This window comes from Oncorhynchus masou, chromosome 23 (assembly GCF_036934945.1).
Source record: "Oncorhynchus masou masou isolate Uvic2021 chromosome 23, UVic_Omas_1.1, whole genome shotgun sequence".
Lineage (NCBI taxonomy): Eukaryota > Metazoa > Chordata > Actinopteri > Salmoniformes > Salmonidae > Oncorhynchus > Oncorhynchus masou.
Genome location: NC_088234.1, coordinates 50,234,381 through 50,258,249, shown reverse-complemented (window position 1 = coordinate 50,258,249; position 23,869 = coordinate 50,234,381). Strand labels below are relative to the sequence as shown.

General features: G+C 40.5%; 1 protein-coding gene across 2 annotated transcripts in view; it reads right to left on the bottom strand.

Annotated features, from left to right (window-relative positions):
• The window catches only part of ccdc85a (coiled-coil domain containing 85A), a 39,410-nt gene that overhangs the window by 4,593 nt on the left and 10,948 nt on the right, over positions 1-23,869 (bottom strand). The window contains exon 3 of one of the 2 annotated variants that reach the window (XM_064932424.1): positions 1,750-1,807. The exons of the other annotated variant lie outside the window; for it this stretch is intronic. Within the exon in view, the coding sequence (XP_064788496.1) occupies positions 1,750-1,807 (58 nt within the window). The remainder of the gene's footprint in view (positions 1-1,749; positions 1,808-23,869) is intronic. 2 annotated transcript variants of the gene reach the window in all.

The following is a 23,869-nucleotide window of genomic DNA, read 5'->3' as shown; positions in this document are numbered from 1 at the left end:
TCTGATACTCCTTCCATTTCAATATTATCGCTTGCACAGTGCTCCTTGGGGTGTTTAAAGCTTGGGAAATCTTTTTGTATCCAAATCCGGCTTTAAACTTCTTCACAACAGTATCTCGGACCTGCCTGGTGTGTTCCTTGTTCTTCATGATGCTCTCTGCGCTTTTAACGGACCTCTGAGACTATCACGGTGCAGGTGCATTTATACAGAGACTTGATTACACACAGGTGGATTGTATTTATCATCATTAGTCATTTAGGTCAACATTGGATCATTCAGAGATCCTCACTGAACTTCTGGAGAGAGTTTGCTGCACTGAAAGTAAAGGGGCTGAATAATTTTGCATGCCCAATTTTTCAGTTTTTGATTTGTTAAAAAAGTTTGAAATATCCAATAAATGTTGTTCCACTTCATGATTGTGTCTCACTTGTTGTTGATTCTTCACAAAAAAATACAGTTTTATATCTTTATGTTTGAAGCCTGAAATGTGGCAAAAGGTCGCAAAGTTCATGGGGGCCGAATACTTTCGAAAGGCACTGTATACAGAAGATAGCCCTATTTTGTAAAATACCTGGTTTATATGATGGCAAGAACAACTCAAATAAGCAAAGAGAAACGGCAGTCCATCATTACTTTAAGACATGAAGGTCAGTCAATCTGGATGAACTTTGAAAGTTTCTTCAAGTGCAGTCGCAAAAACCATCAAGCGTCATGATGAAACTGGCTCTCATGAGGACAACCACAGGAAAGGAATACCCGAGAGTTACCTCTTCTGCAGAAGATACGTTTATTAGAGTTAACTGCACCTTAGATTGTAGCCCAAATAAATGCTTCACAGAGTTCAAGTAACAGACACATCTCAACATCAACTGTTCAGAGGAAACTATGTGAATCAAACCTTCATGGTCAAATTGCTGCAAAGAAACCACTACTAAAGGACACCAATAATAAGAAGAGACTTGCTTGGGCCAAGAAACACGAGCAATGGGCATTAGACAGGTGGAAATCTGTCCTTTGGTCCGATGAGTCCAAATGTTCGATTTTTGGTTCCAACCGCCATGTCTTTGTGAGACGCAGAGTAGGTGAATGGATGATCTCCGCATGTGTGGTTACCACTGTGAAGCATGGAGGAGGTGTGATGATGTGATGATGCGGGGGTGCTTTGCTGGTGACACTGACAGTGATTTATTTAGAATTCAATGCACACTTAACCAGCATGGCTACCACAGCATTCTGCAGCGATACACCATTCCATCTGGTTTGGGCATAGTGGGACTATAATTTGTTTTTCAACAGGACAATGACCAACACATCTCCAGGCTGTGTAAGGGCTATTTTACCAAGAAGGAGATGCATCAGATGACCTGGCCTCCACAATCACCCGACCTCAACCCAATTGAGATGGTTTGGGATGAGTTGGACCACAGAGTGAAGGAAAAGCAGCCAACAAGTACTCAGCATATGTGTGAAGTCCTTCAAGACTGTTGGAAAAGGATTCCAGGTGAAGCTGGTTGAGAGAATGCCAAGAGTGTGCAAAGCTGTCATCAAGGAAAGGGGTGGCTACTTTGAAGAATCTCAAATATAAATAAATATTTTGATTTGTTTAACACTTTTTTGGTTACTACATGATTCCATATGTGTTATTTCATAGTTTTGAAGTTTTCACTATTATTCTACAATGTAGAAAATAGTCCAAAAAAAGAAAATGAGTAGGTGTGTCCAAACTTTGACTGGTATTGTATCTCTCACCTGTCCCAAATCTTCACACTCCTACAGGTGTTGGTGCAGCAGCCAGCAGATATGAGAGCTGCAAACAACATCAATAAATATGATCAATAATCTATATGACAAGGGACAAGCACAACATTCTGACAATAAAACCAGAATGGAATAGAATAAAATAAACATATTTAAGAGTATTGTCGTGTGTCTGTCTTGATTTTCACAGTATATCCAGAGCAGTGTGTGTGTGTGTTCGTACGTGTGGCCATAGTAGTGAGTCACTGTACTAATTACAGTTATTAGGTGGAAAACAACCCCATAATTCAAGTGTGTTGTAATAAGGAAGCATCACTTAATCTGAGAGGACTGGATCTGCTGGTTTGATTTGCTTATAATGCCCTCTTAATTATTTATGTTTGATACACTGAGGACAACACACACACCCCAGTTAGCACATAACGTTCTGAGAACCATGTTTCTTAGAGCTTGGTGAGAGCAAGGTTGTTCTATGGTTATTTTGCATACAACCTTCCCACAAACTTCTGTGAATGGTGCAGGATACTAAACTAGCACATAACATGAAACATATGTTTATTAGGTGGGAATTTCAGTGCTTCAACATAATGAAAGTTTCCTACAGGTTTCCTCATGGTTAAATTTAAAGTAATGTTCTCAGAACGTTCAGAGAACGTTAAGAGACAACAATCTTCTGTGGGAATTTCAGTACTTGAGCATAACATTTTCTACAGGTTTCCTCATGGTTCTATTTAAAGTCATGTGAACATGACATTAAGAAGACATTCCATAAAAAATATAAGAAAACAGTAACATTCAAAGAATGTTATTTAAAAACATACATTCCGTTCTCAGCGTCAACAAAACTCTCTATGTTGTGTGTTCAGGTGTGTTGGCCGCGCCCACTAATTGGCCACACCTGGTTCTTAAAGACTGCTTGTTTCCTTTGACATTGGGTCAATTTGAATAGACTAAAATGAACAGCTTTGTATGAGTAAAAATAACATGGCATGCTACTTCTGTTCCGGTGATGCAGTGGACTAATTCCATGGATAGAAAACAGAAGATCTTCGTTTTGAATCTCACTGACGCTGTGCCACAATAAATCTATGCTTGGAGTTCAAAACAGTTAATAAAAACTAAACTAGCAGTGAAATTTTCTCAGAACATTATTTAAATACCTTAAAATAACCTATAATTTCAGTTCTCAGAACATTAATAAAGCATCCCGGGAAAACATTCAGGGAACCATAGTAAAAGATTCTCAGAACCTCCCAGCAACTGAAAAATATTTGTTCCCAGAAAAGGTCAAATTGAACAATTCTGTTTTTAGAATGTTTAAAAAACGTTCTGTTTTAACGGTCAGGAAACGTAGGGCTTCGTTCCCAGAACCAATGGAAACAAAAAAATGTACATTCCCACAACTTCCAAGAAAGTAAATGTCTGTCATTCTGCCCCTGAGCAAAGCAGTTAAACCACTGTTCTCCGGGCGCCGAAGACGTGGATATCGATTAAGGCAGCCCCCACACCTCTCTGATTCAGAGGGGTTGGGTTAAATGCGGAAGACACATTTCAGTTGAAGGCATTCAGTTGTACAACTGACTAGGTATCCCCCTTTCCCAGTGCAAATGAAAAACATGTTTTAAGTTTCAAAGTTACAACAACCTATAGCTAAGTTTTTTTATTTGGAGTTAATAAATAATTTTTGATTTGGGTCGCAGCATATTATGCATATCTGCTACTGTAGCATAGCAGCAAAGGCTGGACAAATATTATTTATCTCTTTTGTTTTAATATGTGAAAATGCATCCTACTGTATGTACATAAGTGGACATTATCAAGGGCCATATTTTTTCAAATAAAACAATGGCAAGTTTGGGTCGCAGTTGCACGTTTTTTTGTAAAAACAAATAGGAATGGCTGGTCCATGAATTCTTTGTGTTTTTTCAATAAGGCCCGTGTGCTAATTGAGTTTGACACCCTTTGGCTAGCATATCTATTTATGTAGCTATTTATTTAGCAAGTTAAAAACACGGAGCCTAACGTTAGCTAGCTGGCTGCTGGGAGGATGACATGTCATTGGATGAGTGGGTGAGTGACCGACTTTTTCCTAGAGATGCTGCAGGTTCATTTGGTTAGCGAGCAAGAAATGTGAATCACTTTGCTAGCTAGCTATGCTGACCTTTATCCACAGTTAGCATATCTCTTAGTTGTCAATCAAATGTATTTGGCATCGATCAAATGTGCAGGCAGGCAGGCAAGTTCCCATTCAGCATGCATTTGCAGGCAAGGTGCAGAAGGACGAGCAGGCCACTATTCCCCATTGTTTATTGGTGCAATTTTAACGGCAAACTAGTTTGAGAGGCTTAATCTACTGTTCCCTCGTTCGATTTTAGCTCATCTAGCTCTGGCTAGCATTAGTTGTTGATCTTGTTGTTGTTGATGTGCATAGGCAACTGAGGGAGAGAGACTCCCTTTTCATGGTTGTTCGATCAATTGGATTGTGAAGTTTTCAAATGTAAGAGCACTCCCGTGGTATTTACGTATTTGCAGAAATCCATTCAGGTGTATTTTGTAGCTTTTGATGAATGCGTCCTAATGATCTAATGTTGCGCTGTTACGACTGCCTGTAAACACACAGTCCAGTTGAATGTGAATGATGGCAGGCCTGTGTGGCAAATGACGTATTTGCATATAAGCCTACTGTACCTCTGATTGGCTATGATGCACTGGTCTGCGTAGACTCTGGTCCCAGACAGGACAGATGTTTTTTTTTGGTTTAAATTACAGCAGTGTCTATTAATTGTCCAAACGCGAGGCCGCTTTCCCACTCTATATTAATATAGAATTTTCACAAACGCCTTACTGTACGTAATTCCCAAACATACTATGAACATACTATGAATTTATGAAAACATGATAATGAACATATCTCTCTTGTCAGAAAATGTACAAAAAAGGTGTAATAATTCTTCCTGGAGGAATATGAACAGATTTTATGTCATGTTGCAAAAATGCTGTCAGTTTAATTGCTGTGATAGGAGAACTAAGGATAGATGAACAACATTGTAGTTATTCCACAATACTAATCTAAATGACAAAGTGAGAAGACTGAAGCCTGTACAGAATAAAAAATATTCCAAAACATGCATCCTCTTCGCAAAAAGGCACAAAAGTAAAACTGCAAAAATGTGTCAAAGAAATTAACTTTTGTCCTGAATGTAATGTTTCGAGCAAATCCAACACAACACATCACTGAGTACCACTCTTCACATTGTCATCGGCAAGGACTAGGGAGTTTGAGGATAAAAAGAAATGGAAAAAAGCCAAACACAGGCAAAATCCTAGAGGAAAACCTGGTTCAGTCTGCTTCTAACAGACACTGGGAGACAAATTCCCCTTTCCGCAGGACAATAACCTAAAACACAAGGCCAAATATACACTGGAGTTGCTTACCATGATGACATTGAATGTTCCTTAGTGGCCTAGTTACAGGTTCGACTTAAATCGTCTTGAAAATCTATGGCGAGACTTGAAAATCGCTTTCTAGCAATGATCAGCAACCAACTTGACAAAGTTTGAATAATTTGTTTAAGAATAATGTGCAAATGTTGTATAATCTAGGTGTAAATAGCTCTTCGAGACTTAAACAGGAAGATTCACTGCTGTAATCGCTGCCGAAGATGATTCTGATATGTATTGACTCAGGGGTGTGAATACTTATGTACAGTGCCTTGCGAAAGTATTCGCCCCCTTGAACTCTGCGACCTTTTGCCACATTTCAGGCTTCAAACATAAAGATATAAACTGTATTTTTTTGTGAAGGATCAACAACAAGTGGGACACAATCATGAAGTGGAATGACAGTTATTGGATATTTCAAACTTTTTTAACAAATTAAAAACTGAAAAATTGGGCGTGCAAAATTATTCAGCCCCCTTAAGTTAATACTTTGTAGCGCCACCTTTTGCTGCGATTACAGCTGTAAGTGGCTTGGGGTATGTCTCTATCAGTTTTGCACATCGAGAGACTGACATTTTTTCCCATTCCTCCTAGCAAAACAGCTCGAGCTCAGTGAGGTTGGATGGAGAGCATTTGTGAACAGCAGTTTTCAGTTCTTTCCACATATTCTCGATTGGATTCAGGTCTGGACTTTGACTTGGCCATTCTAACACCTGGATATGTTTATTTTTGAACCATTCCATTGTAGATTTTGCTTTATGTTTTGAATCATTGTCTTGTTGGAAGACAAATCTCCGTCCCAGTCTCAGGTCTTTTGCATACTCCATCAGGTTTTCTTCCAGAATGGTCCTGTATTTGGCTCCATCCATCTTCCCATCAATTTTAACCACCTTCCCTATCCCTGCTGAAGAAAAGCAGGCCCAAACCATGATGCTGCCACCACCATGTTTGACAGTGGGGATGGTGTGGTCAGGGTGATGAGCTGTGTTGCTTTTACGCCAAACATAACGTTTTGCATTGTTGCCAAAAAGTTCAATTTTGGTTTCATCTGGCCAGAGCACCTTCTTCCACATGTTTGGTGTGTCTCCCAGGTGGCTTGTGGCAAACTTTAAATGGCACCTTTTATGGATATCTTTAAGAAATGGCTTTCTTCTTGCCACTCTTCCATAAAGGCCAGATTTGTGCAATATACGACTGATTGTTGTCCTATGGACAGAGTCTCCCACCTCAGCTGTAGATCTCTGCAGTTCATCCAGAGTGATCATGGGCCTCTTGGCTGCATCTCTGATCAGTCTTCTCCTTGTATGAGCTGAAAGTTTAGAGGGACGGCCAGGTCTTGGTAGATTTGCAGTGGTCTGATACTCCTTCCATTTCAATATTATCGCTTGCACAGCGCTCCTTGGGATGTTTAAAGCTTGGGAAATCTTTTTGTATCCAAATCCGGCTTTAAACTTCTTCACAACAGTATCTCGGACCTGCCTGGTGTGTTCCTTGTTCTTCATGATGCTCTCTGCGCTTTTAACGGACCTCTGAGACTATCACAGTGCAGGTGCATTTATACGGAGACTTGATTACACACAGGTGGATTGTATTTATCATCATTAGTCATTTAGGTCAACATTGGATCATTCAGAGATCCTCACTGAACTTCTGGAGAGAGTTTGCTGCACTGAAAGTAAAGGGGCTGAATAATTTTGCACGCCCAATTTTTCAGTTTTTGATTTGTTAAAAAAGTTTGAAATATCCAATAAATGTCATTCCACTTCATGATTGTGTCCCACTTGTTGTTGATTCTTCCAAAAAAATACAGTTTTATATCTTTATGTTTGAAGCCTGAAATGTGGCAAAAGGTCGCAAAGTTCAAGGGGGCCGAATACTTTCGCAAGGCACTGTAAATTAGATAATTCTGAATTTCATTTTCAATAAATTTGCAAAAATTTATAAAAACATGTTTTCACTTTGTCATTATGGGGTATTGTGTGTCGATAGGTGAGAAAAAATATTTAATACATTTTGAATCAGTCTAACACAAAATGTGGAATAAGTCAAGGGGTATGAATACTTTCTGAAGGCACTGTACATATATGACTCGTTTCAGGAAACTAGGCATATGTCGCACTACTTCACAGGAGCGTCATTTGAACGTAAACAAACATTTTTTATCAAAATGTGGTTTTGGTAGAAATGCCTTCTGGAATTTGTGACCTTTCATGTGCCTTATTAACAAACTTGTATTCTATCCATAAATACGAATACAATTGTTAAATTATGAGCCAAGTTGGTTTAGCCACAGAAAAAGGTGGAACCTTCCCACAGCCATGATTGGCTGAGAAAATGGATGGGTTGGATATGCCGGGAGATGAGTTTGGATTGGTCTGCCATGTAACATGCTTCTGTCTATAATGTGAGCTGTTCAGTATGTGTTGACAGTCCTTTCCATGAAAGCTATAACGTTAGCCATCGAGAACTACAAAAGTTTTGCTACTTTTCTCAACAACATGACTTGACACAACGCTGGCCAAACGAGATGTAGCTAAACAAAATTGAGTTAAATGTTTAACTACATGAAGAATTCATCCATGTATACAGGTAAGAGTCTAGCTACATTTTCAGATATAAGTTTCTAATTTTGTCAGAAAGTCATTTTTATTGCAAGTTATAGCCTACTGTTAGTTCGTAAACGTTAGCTTGCTGGCTCGCTAACTAGCATTATGGGTATGATCTGTGTAGTAATAGTATTTGAATCAGAAATCCATTTGCATTGCTAGTTATAGCCTAATGTTAGCGAGCTAACGTTGAACCACTTTTGTTAGCTTTAGCTACCTGCAGATTCATACTACAGCTATGACAATGTTTGTATTGGTACTGTAGTAATATGAGATTATCCTGGTTCATTGTTTAACTAGCTAGCTACCTAGCTAGCTAGCCAACATGTCTAAACAAAGGACTCCACTCCGGACGGATTATTACATGACCCATCAAATTAGCGAGGTTTGTTTGGGGGTAATTATGGCCATCTATTGTATTTCATGAACATGTGTACATGTCTAGACAATAGTGACTCATCCACTTAGCTAGATGAGGCTGGGGAGTGGTTATAGCATTTCCTTCACATGACCCATCAATTTAGACAAGTGTGTCGGGTAAGCATCATATAATAATGATAAAATATTTATACAATATTTTTTATATGGACACTTTCTGTTTTTGATATTGCTACTAAGTAACCACTTCACTGTACCGTTTACACCTTCTGTATCCTGTGCATGTGACAACAAAACTAAGATTTTATTTGATATAGCGTGTGTTTACCACATGGCCTCACACGTGAATCCCTAAAGAGATGGGCGTGGCTAAGGCTTTAGAGGGGGTGAACGATGCTTAAAGGGTGTAGACAAAGAAGAACTCTCCAGTAGGTGTACCAAAAGATTCAAAGGCCAAGTGGGGTTAAAAGTTTATCAACTTTCAAAGCAGAATTACTTTCCCATTGTTCCTAAACTGCAGTGTATGATATACAATTTTCTAGCTTTGAGTCTACTATTATCCAATGTAATTAAAAAAAAAAAAAACATTTTATTACATAAGACCGAATCTACTGTAGACGGTCGGACACATATGAATTTTTCCCTGTTGCCTTCCGTGGATGTCATTGGGCAAGGGCAGAGAAAAAGGCAACACACTGCTTTGACAGTGATTATTAACACACATACCACCACAATGACTCTCTATGTGGAGAAAGGTATTTTAATACCCAATACTTAGCCATCAATGGTCAAATATTAGGCAGTACATATGTATCCTATTTAGACCCTTCAGCCATCTTGGTTATTCATGCAGGACCAGTGGATCAGACTTCCAGTGAGCATGTGGCAGAACAGCTGTTCAGAAAGAGAAAATAAAGAAGAGCTGACTAGTGACCACAGTCATTCATCATCTGTCATACATGATGTGTGAGTGTTGTGTGTGCATGCGTGTTTATTTAATATTCTAAGTACAGAGAAAACACTGACAGGTGTTTTGAAGGGCTATCCTGCCCCTATCCTGGCCCTGATCCTCCTGGCCCTCTCTGCCACTATTGACCTGCTTCCTCCTGCCCTCCCATTGGTCCAGCCAGAGACAAGGACAGAGACCTCTGGCTAGTCCACAGCTGTCTCCTCTGCTCTGCTGCACCTGTGTGTGTGTGTGTGTGTGTGTGTGTGTGTGTGTGTGTGTGTGTGTGTGTGTGTGTGTGTGTGTGTGTGTGTGTGTGTGTGTGTGTGTGTAGGGGGGAGGTGTAGGGGGGAGTGGCCCTCCATTTTGTTAGGGTCCTTTGAGGCATAGCCTCATTGTGAGAGGAGGAAAGAGGAAAGAAGGGAGAATAGAAAGAGGCGACTCTTTGAACAATAGCGCCAGGCTTCTATGAAGACTTCAAAGAGTAAACACACACACACACACACACACACACACACACACACACTACAAACACAATTAAAAAGGTAAAGACACACACACACCAACTCAACAGTCTTCATTATGTTCCTGAATCCCTCTATGACAGCCATAAGACACAGTATCAGTGAAGGTCTGCTCTGAATCTGAACCTCTGCATTAGGCTATTAGTGGGGGAACAAAAAGCTCAAAGCACCAGGAACGACGCCTAAGTGTTGCTTACACTATCAAATAAACAGAGTGATATTACTGCATCTATTTGGATACATAACACACTGTACACTAAGATCAGTCACAAGCCTGTAGCTGACATGGTTAGGGGAGTTTGTGTGTGTGCGTTGCGTGCCTGTACATGCATACTGTACATGCGCATGTGTGTGTGTCTATGTTCATGACAGTGTGGGTAGGTTAGCTGCACATGTAAGCCATTAATAACATGCAAAATATTCCTCAGCAGACATAATAGGAAAAAGGCTTCAAAGTGGAAATGCAAATTAGAAGCCAGGGAAGCAGCTGTTGGCCTAGCTTAGGAGCTGTCCCCTGTAGAGGACCTCTGATCACTATCACACACACATACACACACACGCTCACTCACACATCCTCCAACATCCCATAATCCAACAGCAGTCCAGGTCAACACTTAATTAGTTTCCTACAAAATATCTGTGCTGGGCTTACCACCTTATTAACCTACTTTTTGCCTGCTAGCAACCAAAAGAGAGAAAAATACCCAACAGTGGCAGCACACACTATTTTTGACTCCCACACACACTTTCCTGTTATAGTTGTTTGTGGGAACTCCTAGCACTCACAGCCGGAAGACCCAGAGATGGAGTAAATAGAAGTGATTGGAGCACACCAGGGAAACCAGCGATATTAGGAGCTTAAACTACTATTTAAAAACCCTAAGATCAAACACACTCACACACCTACGCTGTGTGTGTGTGTGTGTGTGTTTTCTCTGGGGGCAAATTAGGCTCTCATCCTTAGTCCTACCAAAGGCATCCACCCACAACAGACCAATGTTCTGTCTCTTCTCTTGTCTGTAGAAACACTCTACGTGGAGAAAGGTACTGAGGAACACTATACTGTATTCAGTCCTGGTCTAGCTACTGATTGCCTGCCCTGGTACTGAGAGAGGTCACAAGAGGACGGCTCATAATAATGACTGGGATGGAGTGAATAGAATGGTATCAAACTCATGGAAACCACATGTTTGATGTGCTTGATATCATTGATCATTGATTCTGTCCCAGAGTGTCTAGTTTGAGAAACAGACGCCTCAGAAGTCCTCAACTGGCAGCTTCATTAAATAGTACTCACAAAACACCAGTCTCAACGTCAACAGTGAAGAGGCGACTCCGGGATGCTGGCCTTCTAGGCAGAGTTCCTCTGTCCAGTGTCTGTGTTCTTTTGCCCATCTTAATATTTTATTTTTATTGGCCAGTCTGAGATATGTCTTTTTCTTTGCAACTCTGCCTCGAAAGCCAGCATCCCGGAGTCGTGTTTTCACTGTTGACGTTGAGACTGGTATTTTTGCGGGTACTATTTAATGAAGCTGCCAGTTGAGGACTTGTGAGGCGCCTATTTCTCAAACTAGACACTCTAATGTACTTGTTCTCTTGCTCAGTTGTGCACCGGGGCCTCCAACTCCTCTTTCTATTCTGGTTAGAGCCAGTTAGCGCAGTTCTGTGAAGGGAGTAGTACACAGCGTTGTACGAGATCTTCAGTTTCTTGGCAATTTCTCGCATGGAATAGCCTTCGTTTCTCCGAACGAGAATAGACTGATGAGTTTCAGAAGAAAGTTATTTGTTTCTGGCCATTTTGAGCCTGTAATCGATCCCACAAATGCTGATGATCCAGATACTCAACTAGTCTAAAGAAGGCCAGTTTTATTGCTTCTGTAATCAGAACAACAGTTTTCAGCTGTGCTAACATATTGCAAAAGGGTTTTCTAATGATCAATTATCCTTTTAAAATTATAAACTTCAATTACCTATCACAACGTGCCATTGGAACACAGGAGTGATGGTTGCTGATAATGGGCCTCTGTACGCCTATGTAGATATTCCATAAAAAAATCAGCCGTTTCCAGCTTCAATAATCATTTACAATGTCTACACTGTATTTCTGATCAATTTGATGTAATTTTAATGGACAAAAATTATATTTTCTTTTAAAAACAAGGACATTTCTAAGGAATGCGTAATATTATTTTTTTTTTCTTACCCAAATTACAGCGTGACGTGTAAAGGCACGGGGACGAAAACCAAACAAACACTATACAAAACACAGGGTAAAAACCCAAACAAAAGAGCGAGGAGTACCTCGAATAAATAACACAAGCGCACAATGATTAACACACTGGACGAGACCCGTAATCATCTGCGCAATCCACAATGGCACGAAAGACAAACCACACATAGACCAGGAACTCACACAAACCAAAGGACATAGTAACAATAATCGACAGCACAATGGTAAACCAAAGACACACTTATACAATTACTAATCACTGGGAATAGGGGGCAGGTGTGCGTAATGAAAGTTCCGGAGGGATCCGTGAAAGTACAACCTAATCAAAACCTTTCCTTTATAGAATGCACCTGTCAACTCCGTCAAACAGCACAAAAGGCATGTCTATCTCTGTATCCATTATCCAACAAGTATTCAAAAGCTTTGATTGTTCTACTCTAACACTAGACTATTCAAAAATGCAATACAAATCTCCAAAATGTCCCCCTGTTCCGTTCCATACCGCTGAATAATGATCCAGGGCCAACCCTACTAGCATCCTGGCATGCCATTCCAGACTCAGAACATAAAACAAGATCCACAAAGCAAACACCATCCCTTATGTCCAGCACAGCAAGTACTTCAACAGTCTTAGCAAATATTGCATGACAATGATGAACAATGATTAGCAATCAGCGACGGAGCTGACAACCATGCATCAATTACAAAACATCTTCCTTGTCACTATACTGTTGGATTGTGCAACCCTTTACTCAGTTCAGAACCATTGCTATTCTAAAATGTTTACACAGCTTATCAGTGATATTGAATGCAGGCCAGTTAGCACATCTGTCATGACAACAGGAAGTCTGACTGACAGTGAGAAGAGGATGTGGAGCATATGCTGACGTCATATCCTCTTTCTCAGCAATCTTTCTTCACAGCTACAACAGGGATCAAATCTCAGGGCTAAAAATAGACCCAGCATCATACACTGTATGACAGCCTAGAGTATAAACAGCCACCGTTTAGTCTATTCTCTTATCCAATGTCGCTCTCTCTCTCTCTTGTTCACTCACACAAACACACATACTGCCCTGAGGAGAGGTTGGTGTGCTTAACCTTTTACTCAGAGTGGCGAAGCGATGTAATCAGGTCTGGTGAAGGTGTGCTCAGGAGCTTCTCTGCTGACACGTTAGAACATCATGCGGTCAGGTGACACACTGCCAACCAATGCTATTATCATGAGACTAATTCAGACTTCTGTAACGGACACCCATTACCAGATTGGAATACAGTACGAGTGCAAAAAGTAAAAACTCTGCATCTACCAGGATTGGGATTCAAACATTTCAAGGACGGATGAGGTTTGCGCCATTTTCTCCCTTGGAGAAAGGTTCTGTCTTTGTGTTCTTTGCTTCGCCAGGCTTCTGCAGCTGTCTTTTGTCTGGGTGAACAAGTTCTCAAAAGATGACTTGGGAAGGGGGGGGGCATACAGCCAGTTCATGAAAGACAGAATATGACCTTCAGCTTGGCATACCCCACAAAGAGTAAAGCTCCTTCAAATACAACAGCTCAGCCTTCGTCATACCCTCAATGTGCGTCACACACTCATTCACTCACAGTGAGCGACCACAGTTGGATGGCTGAATCGACCATGGCAGTATGATTGCCATGTGTATTGGTGATAGTGAAGAGGCTATTGCTAATGTCCATATTCTTATGATGCTCCACTCCCTCACTCGCATATGCACACCTCCACGCACACAATACACACAACACAAATACACTCTGTCACTCTCTCTCTCTCACTATTTGAACAGATTTTCGTGGCTAGGCCAACATGATTGGTCGTGAGAGGCTGGAAAATGAGACATTGGATTCTCCCATTCTGCTGGTTTACAGGAAGTCCCTCCATCCTACTCTGCATCTTCACTGGCAGGTTTGCTCCATATTCACTATGTGACTGCTGGCCTTACTTCTGGTATTTTATTAACTTCTTAAAGCATGTGCTAAATATTCACAGTACATATGCTATTTAGCTGCCAAACGATTCTACTACTTCCTTTCCCTCTATGTAATGTAGTCCAAGTCTGTACAGTCTAGGATGGCCACAGTGAAAGAGTAAGACAGAGTGATGTGTGCCCTCTCATAAGAAACAAAAAAGTTCCCTTCTGTTCAGTCGAGCAACCACTTCTTTCTGCCTATGAACAATAATGCAAGCAAGGCCAGCTGAGACCCAGCCAAACTGCAGTGCTTTCACTTATGCCCCTTAAAGCATGTACACACACACACACGTTCATAATCATATTTTCTGTGACAGACACACACACTGTCACACACACACACTTTCTCACTCAAGCGAATGGGGCACCATCTGTTGCTGCTCACACCACACCTGACACCAAGCATGTCAGTGTTCTGGTCTTAACAACACACACTGACTTCTACACATCAAATCAGTCATCTCTTTTCCATCCATAGTATCATTATCTAAAACCACATCATCTACAAAACATAATCATCATTAAGGCTCTAAATCGTGCTATTTAAGGCCTGACAGCATAAATTAAAGCTGTGATTAATTCATGCAACACACACACACACAGAGACAGACACCAACACACGTACGTACGCACACACTCACACACACACACACACACACACACACACACACACACACACATTAACATTAATCAAGAATATAATGGACTCTGCTGGTGCTGGGCAATTAGAGCGCAGCAGACAACTACTATAGCATGAGATGAGTATTTGACAGATAGTCATGCATAGTCATCTCTGAGACTGACGGATCTATAAAAGTCTGTTGAGAGCTACAACACATACTTGAGGACGGATTCAAAATAGCATGCTTGACATTTTAGTCATTTCTGATTGAGCCGACCTGCGCAGCACATACAGGTGTCTGCATACAGTGCCTTCAGAAAGCATTCTTACCTCTTGACATATTACACATTTTGTTGTGTTACAGTCAGAAATCAAAATTGATTAAACAGATTTTTTTTTTCACCCATCTACACACAATAGCCCATAATGACTAATTGAAATACAGAAATATCTCAATACATGTTAGAATCACCATTGGCAGTGATAACAGCTTGGAGTCTTTCTGGGTAAGTGTCTTAGACCTTTGCCCACCAGGATTGTACAGTATTTGCACATTATTATTTTTTTATATAATTCAAGCTCTGTTAAGTTGTTTGTTGATCATTGCAAAACAACTATTTTCAGCTCTTGGCCTCATGATGAAATCCCTGAGTGGTTTCTTTCCTCTCCGGCAATTGAGTTAGGAAGAACACATGTATCTTTGTAGTGACTGGGTGTATTGATATAGAATCAAAAGTGTAATAACAACTTCACCATGCTCAAAGGGATATTAATTGCCTTTCATTTTTACCCATCTATCGTACTACACCGACGCTCGTCGGATGTGGTAGGGCTTGCAAACTAAAACGGACTACAAAGGGAAGCACAGCCGTGAGCTGCCCAGTGACACAAGCCTACCAGACGAGCTACAGTTGAAGTCAGAAGTTTACATACACCTTAGCCAAATAGATTTTGTAGGCTGTGATTCGATGATAAATTAACAGGCACCACATTGATTATATGCAACGCAGGACAAGCTAGTTAACCTAGTAATATCATCAACCATGTGTAGTTAACTAGTGATTAGGTGAAGATTGATTGTTTTTTATAAGATAAGTTTAATGCTAGCTAGAAACTTACCTTGGCTCCTTGCTGCACTTGTGTAGCAGGTGGTCAGCCTGCCACGCAGTTTCCTCATTGAATGCAATGTAATCGGCGTCCAAAATTGCCGATTGTTATGAAAACTTGAAATCGGCCCTAATTAATCGGCCATGCCAATCAGTCGACCTCTAATGTAAACTTCTGACCCACTGGGAATGTGATGAAAGAAATAAAAGCTGAAACAAATCATTCACTCTTCTATTATTCTGACATTTCACATTCTTAAAATAAAGTGGTGATCCAAACTGACCTAAAACAGGGAATTTTTACTAGGATTAAATGTCAGGAATTATTAAAAACTGGGTTTAAATGTATTTGGCTAAGGTGTATGTAAACTTCCGACTTCAACTGTATATAAAGCACAGGAAAAATCACATTTTGGACTGCCCTGGATCTTTAAACTCATAGCACGTCATGCCAATTTTAGGCAACAATGTTTTACAGTCTAGGCATAAAACACCCACCTGTGAATAACATGAGACTCAGTTTAGAATAGACTCAGGTGTGTGAAAGTTAATTTCTTCAGAATTTCACCACAAAATGTTTTTGGGTTGTCCTAGGCAACGCATTGCGGGGCAATTCAGCCTATGCTTTTTCACTCTCCCTAGTTCCAATTCCTGATTGAATATGAATGCAAGTCTGATAACAACAACAATTGGCCTTTAAAAATGAGCCATAATAGACCTGTCACACTGACAACTCCTTTCCGTAATATCAGACATGTTCAACCTTATTGGACAACTGCTAATAGCCTTGTATGCATTGCATTGGACCAACTTTATTGAAATCCCAAGGTATTTGGAGACACTGGTCAGGGTGTTAAAAAGTGGAGGAGGAAACACAGAGAACATGGCCCTAAGTACTGCTCAGTGTACCAGACTGATTATTCAGAGAACTGGGCTTCCACTTATACCAACAGCTGGGTATATACAGTAGGAGGTTTTCTCAGAAAATTCCTTTCGTTTCTGAGAATGATGGAAGAGAGGGAGAGAGACAGTGAAAGAGAGAGGGAGCGTGAAAGAGAGAGACAGAGAGAAAGACAGAGGGGGAGGGCGGGCAGGAGGGATTGATGGAGGGGGAGGGATATGAGTAAAGAAGATAGTAAAGAAGAGAGAAAATGCAATATTGAAAACTTCAGATGAACGCTCAAGCAGTTTGAAGTGACTAAAATCCAAATGTTTCGCATTTCTGATTGGTTATTTTTCCTGCAGTCTGAACAGCCCTAAAGCACATGGAACAGGATACTTCAAGCCACATTTTCATATGTGGTTTGAAGTCAGATATAAATCTGATTCCTGGCCATGCGACTTGTGTGTGAATGGTCAAATCTGATTTATTTTACCTCAACTGGTTTTAGGACTGTTATTTGGCATATCTTGTTGCTTGCTTGCTACTCTGTTGACAGTCTGACAAGGACATGTGGTAGCTAACTAGGTTGTTTAAGGTTTTGAAAGTGTTCTTACACTATGATTTTGAACTTTCAAAGCAACCGGGAACTGTCCATTGTAGGCATTGTTGTCACCGTAGCTTGCTACATAACTTCTGAGTGATAGGAAGCACCGGCACCACCACCAATCAGTCTACACCACTGCAAACATGTCAGCAAAAGACTGCGGTCTGAACACACACAAATTCAATTTGGTCACTTGTAACTTGCTGTTTGGAATGTCAGTATTCCATAACGGTTTTGAAAAACACAACTGATTTGAGAATTAAGGCCTGCAGTGTTAACAAGGCTTTAGAGGATCCCTGCCAGCTCCCTCTTTCCCTCATCAGTAACACCATCTCAAGAGAGGATAAATTAAATTCCAGCTTGATGCCAAAACAGCCGATGTTCAACCTTCTACACCCCCACCCACCTCCCCCCAACACTCATTGAAACCCAGAGAGCAATTCAAAATCCCTCCAAATTAAATTAGGTTCATACTGCAATATAAACATCCTAAACCAAACAGAACAGGACAGACCAGAGCAGGGCTTTCGAGATTCTCACGATTCTATATTGTGATTTGATACTGCAATTTTATTCCGATTTGATGTTCCAAACATATTGCTCACCATACTGTATGTCTACTACAGAGAGACAAGTGAGAAAATTAGTTTCAGTCAGTCACGGAAATAAAAGTCGAGAAAAAATTATGGCTCAAAACGTAAAAAGAAGATGGATATCTATAGGATTGGATGCAGGAACTGCTGACTAGCGCTAGCTAATACTACCCAGCAAAATTAGTTGTCAAAGTATTGATATCATTTTGTCAAATATCATGATATGTAGGCTAACTGTATCAATTTTTCACTACAGGATACAGAAAGGAAAACCTATGTAGCATGAAGCAGCCTGAAAATTCAGCAGGGCCTGTTGGGTGTCACATCTCCAATGCTAATGCATGGGCACCCTGAGCACACGACAGGGAGAATGATGCCTTATTTACACAGCATCTGACACCAGTCCCAACTGATTGACTGGCTGACACACTGAGATCACTCCACCAAAGCCCAGAGATATTAAGTGCTCTCAAAAGACAAACATACACAGTGCCTTCGGGAAGTATTCAGACCCCTTGACTTTTCCACATTTTGTTACGTTACAGCCTTATTCTAAAATGGATTACATTTTTTTTTTTTTTCAGAAATATACACACAATACCCCATAATGACAAAACAAAAACAGGTTTGTAGAATTTTTTTTTTTTATAAATATATGAAATAGCTTATTTACATAAGTATTCAGACCCTTTGTTATGAAACTTGAAATTGAGCTCTTGTGCATCCTGTTTCCATTGATCATCCTTGAGATGTTTCTACAATGGAATAGAGTCCACTTGTGGTACATTCAATTGATTGGGCATGATTTGGAAAGGCACACACCTGTCTATATAAGGTCCCACAGTTGAGAGTGCATGTCAGAGCAAGAACCAAGCCATGAGGTCGAAGGAATTGTCCGTAGACAAAACATGTCTGCAGCATTGAAGGTCCCCAAGAACACAGTGGCCTCAATCATTCTTAAATTAAAGAAGTTTGGAACCACCAAGACTCTTCCTGGCCAGACTGAGCAATTGGGGGAGAAGGGCCTTGGTCAGGGAGGTGACAAGAACCTGATGGTCACTCTGACAGAGCTCTAGAGTTCCTCTGTGAATGGGAAAACTTTCCAGAAGGACAACCATCTCTGCAGCACTCCACCAATCAGGCCTTTACGGTAGAGTGGCCAGACAGAAGCCACTCTTCAGTAAAAGGGCACATGACAGCCCACTTGGAATTTGCTAAAAAGCACCCAAAGACTCTCAGACCATAATAATCAAAATTCTCTGGTCTGATGAAACCAAGATTGAACTCTTTGGCCTGAATACCAAGCGTCACATCTGGAGGAAACCTGTAACCATCCCTACGGTGAAGCATGGTGGTGGCAGCATCATGCTGTGGGGATGTTTTGCAGAGGCAGGGGCTGGAAGACTAGTCAGGATCGAGGCAAGGATGAATGGAGAAAAGTACAGAGAGATCATTGATGAAAACCTGCTCAAGAGCGCTCAGGACCTCAGACTTGGGCGAAGGTTCACCTTCCAACAGGACAACGACCCACAGCACACAGCCAAGACAATGCAGGAGTGGCTTCGGGACAAGTCTCTGAATGTCCTTGAGTGGCCCAGCTAGAGCTCGGACTTGAAACCGATCAAACATCTTTGGAGAGACCTAAAAATAGCTGTGCAGCAACGTTCCCCATCCAACCTGACAAGAGCATGAGAGGATCTGCAGAGAAGAATGGGAGAAACTCCCCAAACACAGATGGGCCAAGCTTGTAGCGTCATACCCAAAAAGACTCGATGCTGTAATTGCTGCCAAAGGTGCTTCAACAAAGTACTGAGTAAAGGGTCTCTCTCTCTATATATATATATATATATATATAGCAAATAATTAGCAAATAATTCTAAAAAACTGTTTTTGCTTTGTTATTATGGGGTACTGTGTTTAGATTGATGAGGGGAAAAAAACGATTTAGTACATTTAGAGTAAGGCTGTAACGTAACAAAATGTGGAAAAAGTCAAGGGGTCTGAATACTTTCTGAAGGGACTGTATATAGTAGAGGTCGACCGAATATGATTTTTCAACGCCGATACCGATTATTGGAGGACCAAAAAAGCCGATACCGATTAATCGGACGATTTAAAAAAAAATGTATTTGTAATAATGACAATTACAACAATACTGAATGAACACTTATTTTAACTGAATATAATACATCAATCAAATCAATTTATCCTCAAATAAATAATGAAACATGTTCAATTTGGTTTAAATAATGCAAAAACAAAGTGTTGGAGAAGAGAGTAAAAGTGCAATATGTGCCATGTAAGAAAGCTAACGTTTAAGTTCCTTGCTCAGAACATGAGAACACATGAAAGCTGGTGGTTCCTTTTAACATAAGTCTTCAATATTCCCAGGTAAGAGGTTTTAGGTTGTAGTTATTATAGGAATTATAGGACTATTTCCCTCTATACCATTTGTATTTCATTAACCTTTGACTATTGAATGTACTTGTAGGCACTTTAGTATTGCCAGTGTAACAGTATAGCTTCCGCCCCTCTCCTCGCTCCTCCCTGGGCTCGAACCAGGAACACAACGACAACAACTTACCTTAGCTTACTGCATTCGCATAACAGGCAGTCTCCTTGTGGAGTGCAACGAGAGGCAGGTGGTTATAGCGTTGGACTAGATAACTGTAAGGTTGCAAGATTGGATCCCCCGAGTTGACAAGGTGAAAATCTGTCGTTCTGCCCCTGAACGAGGCAGTTAACCCACCCTTTCTAGGCCATCACTGAAAATAAGAATGTGTTAACTGACTTGCATAGTTAAATAAAGATGAAATAAAGGTGTAAAAAAATAAATATATATATCTTTTTTTTAATCGGCCAAATCGGTGTCCAAAAATACAGATTTCCGATTGTTATGAAAACTTGAAATTGGCCCTAATTAATCGGCCATTCCGATTAATCGGTTGACCTCTAGTATATAGTGCTACTCTAGGGCTGAAGCAGATCATTGACTTCGATATATTGATATGTTGTTGTTACATTGACATAACAATACAGTTGCGTCCATTTTACACCTGTGTGTTGATAGGTATTGTTGTGTGTTGTCAAACTAAAGAGAAATCAAATGCAGTGCATCATGTCCCCGAGATAAATCCAATATTGCATTGTTTTATTTGAGATCAGTTGTGTTTTTCTGTGTCCTTAGTCCAAGGTTAACACCTCTAGGGAAGGAACATAACAAAATCAAGCACCAAGAAAACTATACCCAGACTCTACATAGTGAATAAATAGGAACGTTATGGTGCTATACTAATAGTGGATGACAAGCAAGAGCCATGATGCTAATCGAAGGGGACAAAGAAGAGACACTTATTATGATATTGTGTTCGGAAGGTGCTTATCCAAGGTAGTCGAGATCACAGCCCGTGTGTGTGTGTGTGTGTGTGTGTGTGTGTGTGTGTGTGTGTGTGTGTGTGTGTGTGTGTGTGTGTGTGTGTGTGTGTGTGTGTGTGTGTGTGTGTGTGTGTGGCAGGCGTGCGTGCTAGGGTAGAGGGCAGTTTCAAGGGGACCCTGTCAGGTGGTATGCACTGTGCAGTGACACACACACACACACACAAACGTAAATACAAACACAGACATCCATAACACCGGTGTACGTTTTTTTCACTCGGATCAAGGTTGAAGCCCCCTAGAAGCAGTCCTAGCGAGGTTAGTATGGAGCTGGTTACCTCACCACCCTCTCTGAAGAAACAAAGTGATTGTCTGACCTGCACAGGGTCAACTGATGTCCATAAAGCATCTACAATGCATTACAAACTGGTTGATAGAAACTCTTACCTTTCTGAAATGTTTACTGACTACTGGCTTTCTCAATTATTGAACACACTAGGCCTTAATCCAATCTGACCATAGTTCGTTAAGGTGACCACTCTCCTGTTATAATAAAGATTTATCCAGGGGTGAAAGTAAGCCGGTATAGCGTCCCGGCAAAATAAATATTGGGAGTACGCCGTACCGGTAAAACATGAGCCTATCACAATAATTAACACAAAATGCCAAGAAAACTATATATAACATTATTTAACATTACTACATGTCAGCCACAGTATACACTCCATATTGAGTTGGTTTGACGAGAACACTTACATTTTGCCAAGGCGGAGATGAGTGGCTGATACCAAGACTCACGCGGACATCAGGCTAGGTGTAGGCCTTATGAAAATCACAGAATGTCATCATAATTCAAGTTTAGGTGTTTTCTAAAAAAAAGTCTTGTTTCCATTCATCAAATTGTGGGTGCACAGTGCACTGTTTGGATGCTGGAATTATTTTGTGAATGGCCAAACATGAATGGGTAGCTTACAGAAGCGCTTTTTTGAAGTGATTGTTTGAACAATCAGATGAAAACATCACTGGTTGTGTTTATTCTACATTAAAAGATAATACATGTTAATAGCTAAAGTTGAGGCGGGAAGTTTAGATACACTTAGGTTGGAGTCATTAAAACTTGTTTTTCAACCACTCCGCAAACTACTTGTTAAAAAACTATAGTTTTGGGTAGGACATCTACTTTGTGCATGACACAAGTCATTTTTCCAACAATTGTTTACAGACAGATTATTTAACTTATAATTCACTGTATCACAATTCCAGTGGGTCAGAAGTTTACATGCACTAAGCTGACTATGCTTGGAAATTTTCTGAAAATTATGTTATGGCTTAAGAAGCTTTTGATATACTAATTTACATAACTTGAGTCAACTGGAGGTGTACCTGTGGATGTATTTCAATGCCTACCTTCAAACTCAGTGCCTCTTTGCTTGACATCATGGGAAAATCAAAAGAAATCAGCCAAGACCTCAGAATATAAATTGCAGACCTCTACAAGTCTGGTTCATCCTTGGGAGCAATTTCCAAATGCCTGAAGGTACCACGTTCATCTGTACAAACAATAGTACACAAGTATAAACACCATGGGACCATGCAGCCGTCATACCGCTCAAGAAGGAGACGCGTTCTGTCTCCTAGAGATGAATGTACTTTGGTGCGAACATTGTAAATCAATCCCAGAACAACAGCAAAGGACCTTGTGACGATGCTGGCGGAAACAGGTACAAAAGTATCTATATCCACAGTAAAACAAGTCCTATATCGTAACCTGAAAGGCCACTCAGCAAGAAAGAAGCCACTGCTCCAAACCGCCATAAAAAAATCCAGACTACGTTTTGCAACTGCACATGGGGACAAAGATTGTACTTTTTGGAGAAATGTCCTCTGGTCTGATGAAACAAAAATATAACTGTTTGGCCATAATGACCATCGATATGTTTGGAGGAAAAAGGGGGAGGCTTGCAAGCCAAGAACACCATCCCAACTGTGAAGCACAGGGGTGGCAGCATCATGTTGTGGAGGTGCTTTGCTGCAGGAGGCCTGGTGCACTACACAAAATAGATGGCATCATGAGGCAGGACAATTATGTGGATATATTGAAGCAACATCTCAAGACATCAGTCAGGAAGGTAAAGCTTGGTCGCAAATGGGTCTTCCAAATGGACAATGACCCAAAGCATCCTTCCAAAGTTGTGGCAAAATGGCTTAAGGACAATAAAGTCAAGGTATTGGAGTGGCCATCACAAAGCCTTGACCTCAATCCTATAGAAAATTTGTGGGCAGAACTGAAAAAGTGTGTGCAAGCAAGGAGGCCTACAAACATGACTCAGTTACACCAGCTCTGTCAGGAGGAATGGGCCAAAATTCACCCAACTTATTGTGGGAAGCCTGTGGAAGGCTACCTAAAATGTTTGACCCAAGTTAAACAATTTCAAGGCAGTGCTACCAAATACTAATTGAGTGTATGTAAACTTCTGACCCACTGGGAATGTGATGAAAGAAATAAAAGCTGAAATAAATAATTATCTCTACTATTATTCTGACATTTCACATTCTTAAAATCAAGTGATGATCCTAACTGACCTAAGACACGGAATCTTTACTATGATTAAATGTCAGGAATTGTGAAACTGAGTATAAATGTATTTGGTTAAGGTGTATGTAAACTTCTGACTTCAACTGTATGTGACAAAATCTTTACTAGGCCTACTAGTCCCACAGAGATTGTATTAAATGAATAGGGATTCTATACGTGATTTTATGATTACACCCAGGCTATAATAAATGTTTTTTTGCACACAGTCCCTTACTGGTAAGAAAT